The sequence below is a fragment of the Micropterus dolomieu genome, linkage group LG03 (genome assembly GCF_021292245.1).
Source record: "Micropterus dolomieu isolate WLL.071019.BEF.003 ecotype Adirondacks linkage group LG03, ASM2129224v1, whole genome shotgun sequence".
NCBI lineage: Eukaryota > Metazoa > Chordata > Actinopteri > Centrarchiformes > Centrarchidae > Micropterus > Micropterus dolomieu.
The window spans coordinates 14,589,143-14,597,626 of record NC_060152.1 but is presented as its reverse complement, the minus strand read 5'-3'; the positions used below and the strand labels follow the sequence as shown (position 1 = coordinate 14,597,626).

At 41.8% G+C, this 8,484-nt stretch overlaps 2 protein-coding genes across 3 annotated transcripts in view; one reads left to right on the top strand and one right to left on the bottom strand.

Annotated features, from left to right (window-relative positions):
• Positions 1-338: 338 nt before the first annotated feature.
• On the top strand, positions 339-4,852 carry LOC123967808 (NADH dehydrogenase [ubiquinone] flavoprotein 1, mitochondrial-like). Its single transcript, XM_046044060.1, has 10 exons — positions 339-560; positions 1,514-1,596; positions 1,701-1,871; positions 2,001-2,184; positions 2,262-2,451; positions 2,579-2,791; positions 2,885-3,051; positions 3,150-3,231; positions 3,706-3,851; positions 4,005-4,852. Exons 1-10 carry the CDS (start codon positions 477-479, stop codon positions 4,098-4,100), a joined length of 1,416 nt encoding a protein of 471 aa, XP_045900016.1. The 5' UTR covers positions 339-476; the 3' UTR covers positions 4,101-4,852.
• A 257-nt stretch (positions 4,853-5,109) lies between these two features.
• khdc4 (KH domain containing 4, pre-mRNA splicing factor) overlaps positions 5,110-8,484 on the bottom strand; it is a 15,124-nt gene continuing 11,749 nt past the window's right edge. For both annotated transcript variants that reach the window (XM_046044056.1, XM_046044055.1), the window contains exons 12-14: positions 7,058-7,167; positions 6,862-6,947; positions 5,110-5,907 (exon numbers count right to left, since the gene is read on the bottom strand). In XM_046044056.1, coding sequence (XP_045900012.1) covers positions 5,681-5,907; positions 6,862-6,947; positions 7,058-7,167 — 423 coding nt within the window. In that variant the 3' untranslated portion in view covers positions 5,110-5,680. The remainder of the gene's footprint in view (positions 5,908-6,861; positions 6,948-7,057; positions 7,168-8,484) is intronic.

Below are 8,484 nucleotides of genomic sequence, written 5' to 3'. Positions count from 1 at the left end.
TTAGTAACATCTTCTTTCCTACTATAACCAGACAAAATGTGTGCTGTGAAAAAGGCCTGTTGTAAAATCTCATAACTTACTATTTATGGACTTTGAATACATTTAAAGGTTATTTTCACGTTAATAATCCATTTTAACGCTGTAAAGCATTATGTCAAATAATGGCAGTGCCTCTAACGTGATTCTGATACTAACGCATTAGTTGTGTGTGCACGTGCAAGCACTTGTGAAAGCTGGGGTACCTGTCGGCCTCCGCACGGGCAGCGGGGATGGGATGTGACGTGGTTCGTTAAGCCTCTTAGTTTAGCCTAATTAAGCTGAGCCAGCAGGCCCCACTAAGATCCTTTGACAGCAGAGGTTTCAGAAATCGATGTGATTGCGTGAGAAGTCAAACGGAGACCCCAGGAGGAGTGGCTTTGGAGTAATTATTAAAACAGTTTGAAGTGAGTTGTGGGTGTTTGTTACGGGCTCCTGCAATGCTCCCTCGGCGTATGCTGTGGGGCGCTGTGGCGCGTCAGGTCGCTCCGCGTCTCACCTACAGCACTGCAGCACAGCCGCAGGTAGGCCGGCATTCACACCTCAGCACACACTGTAGCCTAATACACACTGCTATGCACTGAACATGTAAGTACACTGACTACTTTCAAGTAGGCAGGCATGCGAGATGTCTGACACGCAGAAAGTAACAGTGAAGGCCTATTTAGTCCAATTGTTAACAGATCTACATTTTGCAAAGAGAGAGAGATAAACATGGTGTTATTCTTTTATTAGCTATTTTGGATAAATTTGTCTTTGGGCTTGAATATTTTCCAATTGCATGTTTTTAATATACGACTATGATTTATGATATAAAAAGATAAAGCAGGCAATTAATTAATGCATTATATGTCCATTATATTTTTTCATTATATTGCAGAATATACCAGTTATTACCACATTTCATGTAATGTTAATTGAAATGTAATCAATATGTTTTCAATTCTGTAGTCCCACTAACCAAGTTAGTTTAATGTTGTTTTCAGAAATGTGTTTTGTGGTTTGATGCATTCCTAAAATTCAGACTATTCACTGAAATCAGTTTTACCAACTCGCATATTTCCAATACTAAGAACACAAATTCCACATTTTTGATTTTTCATCTAATGCATTCTAACGCAGAGCTGCAACGATTAGTCAATCAACAAAAAAATGTATTGCCAACTATTTTGACAATTGGATTGTCATTTTAGTCATTATAAAAAAAAGAAAGAAGCAAAAATGGCAAAATTTGCTGGTTCCAGCTTGTCAGATTTGAGCATTATATGCTTTTTTTGGTCATTGGCCATCACTTTGGGCTGTGGGAAATTATAACAGGAGTAGACAAAATGATTATTTGATGTATCAAAGACAATCATCAGATAAAAAATAAATGAAAATAATCATCAAGTGATGGCAGCTTAAATTTTTTTATGCATTATTGCACATGGCCACTTTATCAATCACACTTTTCTTTCATCTTCCTCTCTGTGACCAGGTAAAGCCAAAAAAAAACAAATATGGCCCTCTGAGTGACCAAGACCGGATATTCACCAACTTATATGGCCGGGATGACTGGAGGTAAAGACATATAAGGCTAAACCATTTTGCCCGGTCTCTAATGACCTGAAACTCTGCAGAAATACTTGTTCATCTCTTTCTCGCTCTCTCCCTCTTCCTACCAGACTCAAGGGATCACTCAGACGAGGAGACTGGTATAAGACTAAGGAGATCATACTGAAGGGACCAGACTGGATCCTAAATGAGGTGAAAGTCTCAGGGCTTCGTGGCAGAGGAGGAGCAGGCTTCCCCACCGGGATGAAGTGGAGCTTCATGAACAAACCCAGTGATGGCAGGTAGGAACAAGGAAAGGAAAGGATCAAGATCTGTTTTGACACTTTATGCTTGCATCTCTGTCCACACCAGTAATGGCACTCTGGTGATGTTTCAGTGTATTATGTGTTTCCTTCTTTCCTGTGTCTTAGGCCTAAATACTTGGTGGTGAATGCTGATGAGGGCGAGCCAGGGACATGCAAAGACCGCGAGATAATGCGTCACGACCCCCATAAGCTAATAGAAGGCTGCCTGGTCGCGGGGAGAGCCATGGGCGCTCGTGCTGCGTACATCTACATCAGAGGAGAGTTTTACAATGAGTCATCGAATCTGCAGGTATACAAAAGGCACAGACAGATGGCTTGTCAATCCATAGATGCTGTGAGGTTTATACCATGCGTCGTCTGTTACAGGTGGCTATTAATGAGGCATACAAAGCAGGGCTGATAGGGAAGAACGCCTGTTTCTCGGGGTTTGACTTTGATGTGTTTGTCATGCGGGGAGCTGGAGCCTATATCTGCGGGGAGGAGACGGCCCTCATCGAGTCTCTTGAGGGCAAACAAGGGAAACCACGACTTAAGCCGCCATTCCCTGCAGACATAGGTGAGTTGAAAGCACCTACATCCGTTTTCTTACTGGGGTTAATTATGGTTTAAGAAACTGCAAAATAGGGTTATATCGTAATTACAGTTAGTAAGTGGTTATTTACTGCTTTTCTCTCTCCCTTAAGGGGTGTTTGGATGCCCAACGACAGTTTCCAACGTGGAGACAGTTGCTGTGGCGCCTGCAATCTGCCGTCGAGGTGGAGCTTGGTTCGCCAGCTTTGGGAGGGAGAGGAACTCTGGGACGAAGCTGTTCAACATCTCCGGTCACGTGAACACACCGTGCACGGTGGAGGAAGAGATGTCTATTCCTCTGAGGGAGCTAATAGAGAGACACGCAGGTGTGTGTTTACAGCCCACCTCTGTGCTGATGTAGGTTTACCCTTTGAGATGTTGAACTTGACTTCCATTCTCCTCGTGTGCGATTGGTGCAGGAGGAGTGAGGGGCGGCTGGGACAATCTATTAGGAGTGATCCCAGGGGGGTCCTCCACTCCCATCATCCCTCGCCATGTGTGCGATGATGTTCTGATGGACTTTGATGACCTGGTCCGAGCAGAGACTGCACTGGGAACCGCTGCCGTCATAGTTTTGGATAAATCGGTAAACAGATCCCTGAATAATGTACACAACAAAATACAATGCACATTCAGCGACAATCAGCCTGGAAAGATATTTTGAGAATTGTATTTCTTCTCCAGACTGACGTGATCCGAGCCATTGCACGTTTGGTTAAGTTCTACAAACATGAGAGCTGTGGCCAGTGCACCCCCTGCAGAGAGGGTAAAGAACTGCAAAATGTATTTAACACTAGCACAAGAAAATAATACTGTCTCGGAGCTTTTCCTGTGACCCTTTCCCTCTTGAATAGGCTACAATAGTCGTGTACACAGCCACAAAACCTCAGTGAGATATGTTCTGGATACCAAAAAATCATCATGAATACAGGAAAGAAGTTCCCGAACACTGGAAACAGAGCTCCCTTAAGCTTTTACTACCCACACATTACTCCATATTAGATGTGCAAGAACATCAGAAGTACTCCCACCTCTTAATCTTATAATTTAGGTAATAGAAACACTACTGTAATGTAAAAATTTTCTTCCAAATTTTACTTAAACAAAATGGAGTAAAGGTTTCAATGAAAAAATACTTGTTAATTCCCTTTAAGTGGGTATTTGCCAGAAGAATAATGTCTGATTTCAGTGTGCGTACTTTTCTGTTGTATTCACATTTTCTGTTCATCCTCTCCTTCAGGAGTTGACTGGATGGATAAAATGATGTGGAGGTTTGTTCGAGGAGAAGCAGCAATTTCAGAGATTGACATGATCTGGGAGCTAAGCAAGCAGATAGAGGGACACACCATATGTGCCCTGGGGGACGGAGCTGCCTGGCCAGTGCAGGTGACATCTCTCGATCGTTTTTTTTTTTTTTAACCAGTCCAACAAATGAAGCTGGCAATAAACCACTGACTCAGGCTACAAGTTCAAAAAGTACTGATTTACATTTTAATAAGCAATTTTTGTTTTTCTTCACTCCCCATATTTAATCTACAGGGACTGATCCGCCACTTTCGGCCGGTCATGGAGAGCCGCATCGCTCAGTATAACAAGAAAAACCCTCAGAGAGCGCCAGAGATTGAGATGATCTGAAACAGATGTCCATTTTAGCATTCAGTCCTTTACAACAGTATTAATAACACATCATGCCATATTGCTTTGTGTACATTATTTTAAAAATTTTTAAATATGAAAATATTTGTTCTTAAGAAAAACAAAGTTTTACTGCTTGAATGTCCAATCCAAAAATGTTTTTCAAGGGTTTTCACGTAACCTATATTTGTAATATAAATTCTGCAGCAAGTCACAAGGTCACTTCATCAGCTGTTTACTCCCTTTGCCAAATGTGGCAGAACAGACTTAGTCATGATCCTTGAGATTTCAGTACTGGTTGATTTAGCGACACCTGTGGTTACTTGTGGTAACAGCAATTGCGGTTTCATACTACAGGTCAGTGTTCTGTAGGCAGCAAAACAGACAATGTAAAGTTAAATAAAGAAGTCAGTCAATAACTGGCCTTTTTCCATCATTCTGTGCGCAATCATGATCATGTCTCACAAGACTAACAGCATTGTACAGCGAAATAGTTGGTTACCTCGCTGAGAAGATGGAGGTGTGCAGCTTTTCTCCTGCAGCTCTTCACGCAACACCTCACTGTGGCTGCTCCTGACTGTCCCCTTACTCCCTGCAATATTTCTAACTGTTCTGCTGTCAAAAAATGACGATAATTACTGTTTTGTATTGTAGATTTTTGATGAATGATAGCGGTAAGTGTGTAACCCACTGTCAAACATATTGAACTTCCTGTGACTACTTCATAATAAAAGCCAACTCGTGTTTCGCCAATTAAATGCTTTTAATGTGAAGTTGCAGCATTAAGAAATGTTCAGTTTGCATTAGCAGTAACTTAATACAGAAATGTTTCTATCTCTATCTCTATCTATCTATAAATAAATATTAAAATACTTTCATTAGTGGGGCATAAGCTCAATCACCATTGTGTTACCTCAATCTGTGATAGTAACTTAACAGACATTTATTTAAATGAAAATCTTCCAAATTTTTACTTTAAAAACACGTTAAAATGAATCTCAAGCTCAAACACGGCAATAAATTAAGTTTATTTATTTCATTAAAGCATGAAATAAATTCAGTGGGTTTACTACATATTAGTCCAATATGATCTGTACAAAAAGACCAGAATATAAAAGGACTGTGTCACCAACTAGGATAGGGAGAATGGAAAGGGGGTGACAAAGTAAGAAAAGCTGTGGGGATCAAATGAAAAGTAGTCAGTGATGTACAACATCATTGCCTTGTGATTTTTTTTTTTTTTTTACAAAGACACTATATTCAAACACTTCACCTGGCATGGGATTTTATTCCATTCCAAATAAAATCGGAGGCAGAATATTGCTCATCTGACCATCTATACATCCACAAAATAGTTTGGGGCATCAGTCCTGCAAATGTTCGTCTTCAAACTATTATGTGTGCACCAAAGAGGGGTTTTCCAAAACATTAGTATGTCCATTTGGACCCAAGTACTAAAATAATACTGCGGCCAAGATGTAGCTGTAAAGAGACATCCATGTGATGAAAGGGCGATGAGTGGTGGAAAAAGACTGTAAGACTCTGCACAAAGCAATGAAGGAGGTTAGATTTTTCCTGTTTTAGGGTGCCATCCAGAAAGGCATAGACTGTGGCTGTGTTTTAGCACGAGGGGGTGGTGGAGGAGGGCAGCGATAGCCCTGCATCCACCCTGAGGAAGTGGAGGTGGGGGGGACTGCCACAGGGTTACCTGGCCCTGAGGCTTTTGAGGTTGAATGATCTTCCTCTTCATCAGAAGAGTCGCCGGTGTACGCCACTAAACCAGTTTTCATTCTCTTCGCTGCAGAGTCTGAAACAAGAAAAGAGGAAGCACGCAGAAGAAAGGAAGAGGTAGTACATTTGGCGAGGGAGGGAGGGAGAGAAATATGGGGAGAGAAAAAAAAAAAACACAAAAAACAACAGCAGATACATGTTTCAAATAAGACAGGGCAAGTTAATTATTCCAAACACATTTTGGGAGAAACAAATAGTTAATTGATTTAAATCATAGTTTGTCAGAAGAGTTGAGGAGGGGGCGGCCATTCGAAAGAAGCCATTGGTTGGTGGGGAGCGACAGTGTTAAGGCCGTCCAATCGAGCGCCAGGACAGCGTCACAGGACGAGTCGTGCCCCACCCCCAATCAGAATCCAGCATCACCCCAGAGATACATGGAAGAGAAGAAAAACACAGAGAAAAAGAGAAAAACACAAAAACAGGAGAGATTCTCGTTAGTGAGAAAAGCAAATAAACTACAGACACCCCAGACTGATGATGTCATCAGAACGGGACGGTAAGGTGGACTCGACAAAGGATATCTACAAAGGATTGAACTATGCACAAAATGTCAAGCCACAGCTCCACCTCACTATCTGGAGATTTCTAGTCACAGCAGCAGAACCCTGTAAGAATCTTAAGGGCCAGTTTGAGTGGGAGTGTGTGTAACGCCGCATTTATCTAATCTGCCACAAAACCAGTGGGCTTCATTACTCAAATCCAAAGAAATATAACCATTTTGGGCCAACTATGTTTCTATGATACATCTGCCGAGGCTTGACATAAATAATCTTCAACAATCTCCAGTAAACCACTGAAATTTCGACACAGTCTTGTGGCCATAGAAAGACTTCCCATTTTACTCTTTGCAGCTCTATATTTAAGCTGTGAATAGATCCAGGCTCAGTTTATATGGGGCAGAGTCCACAGTCAGGAACTGTGGATTTGGATTTGGACAGGGATTTGTCAATCCACAGGATAATGCCCTTACCCACGGAGCCTTGCGGTGCTCTTCTCTCCTCCATCTTGGGTCTTACTCCATTCACAGGCAACAGAGGCGGAGGCATTAGCTGCCGACTGGAGAACACAAAGGAGAATGGTGAGAGTTAAGTAGGCTTACTGACCCTTGCGCACTATTCATTTTTTAATTAATAAAATGTAAACAAATATAACCAAACTCTATGTACCTGTCCCTCTCACTCGGTAGGCCAGAGGAACTCTGTGCTGGGGGACCTGCAGTCTCCGGGCTGCCCACTGGGAAGCCTGCACCTAAATTAGTCATATGAATGGGTCCATGCTATGAGCAGAAAAACACACAGGCGCGATTAGCAGATATCCTCTACTAAACCCTGTCCTAAATTAATATGGCTAACTATACTAACAAAACTCCCTGTGAATAGCTTACCACAAGTCTGATTACACTGACACAATGAAAGATGCTTAAAGCTTATCAGTTTTAATAATACCTTTTTCTGAAACTCCAAATTACCAGTAGAAAGACACAGGTAAACTGGAAGTGAACAACAGCAGGAAACAGCAAGCCATGCTATCTCAACCAGTGTACAGAAAATATTTTAAAGAGCTAAGATGAAATAGTAGTACACCTGATGAAACTGTTACATGACACACACACACACTCTCTCTCTCTCTCTCTCTCTCTCTCTCTCTCTCATGGTGCTTTCAGACCAAAAGCGAAGCGAGCGTTTGGGGCGGTGAATTTACATACATACATACATACATACATACATACATACATACATACATACAACAAATTACATTCTTAAGTCAATGCAAAGACATGTAGAACCGCGATTTCCTGTCGGGCGGCGCAAAGGAGGCGGGGACGGCAACGCAAAGGCAACGCCAAGGAATTCGCATGACGTTGAGTCGCGATAGCCTATCAGTTGTTGAGATTGTCCGTACGTCACCGAAGGCTTCAGAGCAATGTGTGGAGAGGACCAGACAGAGCGGGGGATTGAAAATCTGCTGGCAGGTGGAGAGCTGCTAAACTTAGGGGAGAGGAGCAGGGAGCAGCGCTGCAACCTTTGGACAAATAAACACCCATAGTCAGTCTGGATTATGCTCTGACAACTACGCCGTTTAGAGCTCGGAGTAAACTGCTTTTAATAAATTAGCTTTTAACTTAAGTTTTTGGGATTACAAAATTGATTTATCTTCACCGGAGCTTCTCAGCAGCTAGCTTCCATGCACATCCGCTTCCAGTGCTGTTAGCGTCGTTAGCTCTGTCGGATTACGACTTCATATTTATACAGTGGGTACGGAAAGTATTCAGACCCCTTTAAATTTTTCACTCTTTGTTTCATTGCAGCCATTTTCCAAAAATCAAAAAAGTTCATTTTATTTCTCAGTAATGTACACTCAGCACCCCATCTTGACAGAAAAAAACAGAAATGTAGAAATTTTTGCAAATTTATTAAAAAAGAAAAACTGAAATATCACATGGTCATAAGTATTCAGACCCTTTGCCGTGACACTCATATTTAACTCAGGTGCTGTCTATTTCTTCTGATCATCCTTGAGATGGTTCTACACCTTCATTTGAGTCCAGCTGTGTTTGATTATACTGATTGGACTTGATTAGGAAAGCCACACA

Bases quoted from the DNA above. Each gene is read 5' to 3' on its own strand.
- LOC123967808 (XM_046044060.1), top strand. From the start codon at position 477: ATGCTCCCTCGGCGTATGCTGTGGGGCGCTGTGGCGCGTCAGGTCGCT. The intron at 3,052-3,149 runs GTAAACAGATCC...TTTCTTCTCCAG, and splicing joins TCATAGTTTTGGATAAATCG to ACTGACGTGATCCGAGCCAT. The intron at 3,852-4,004 runs GTGACATCTCTC...TTTAATCTACAG, and splicing joins GAGCTGCCTGGCCAGTGCAG to GGACTGATCCGCCACTTTCG.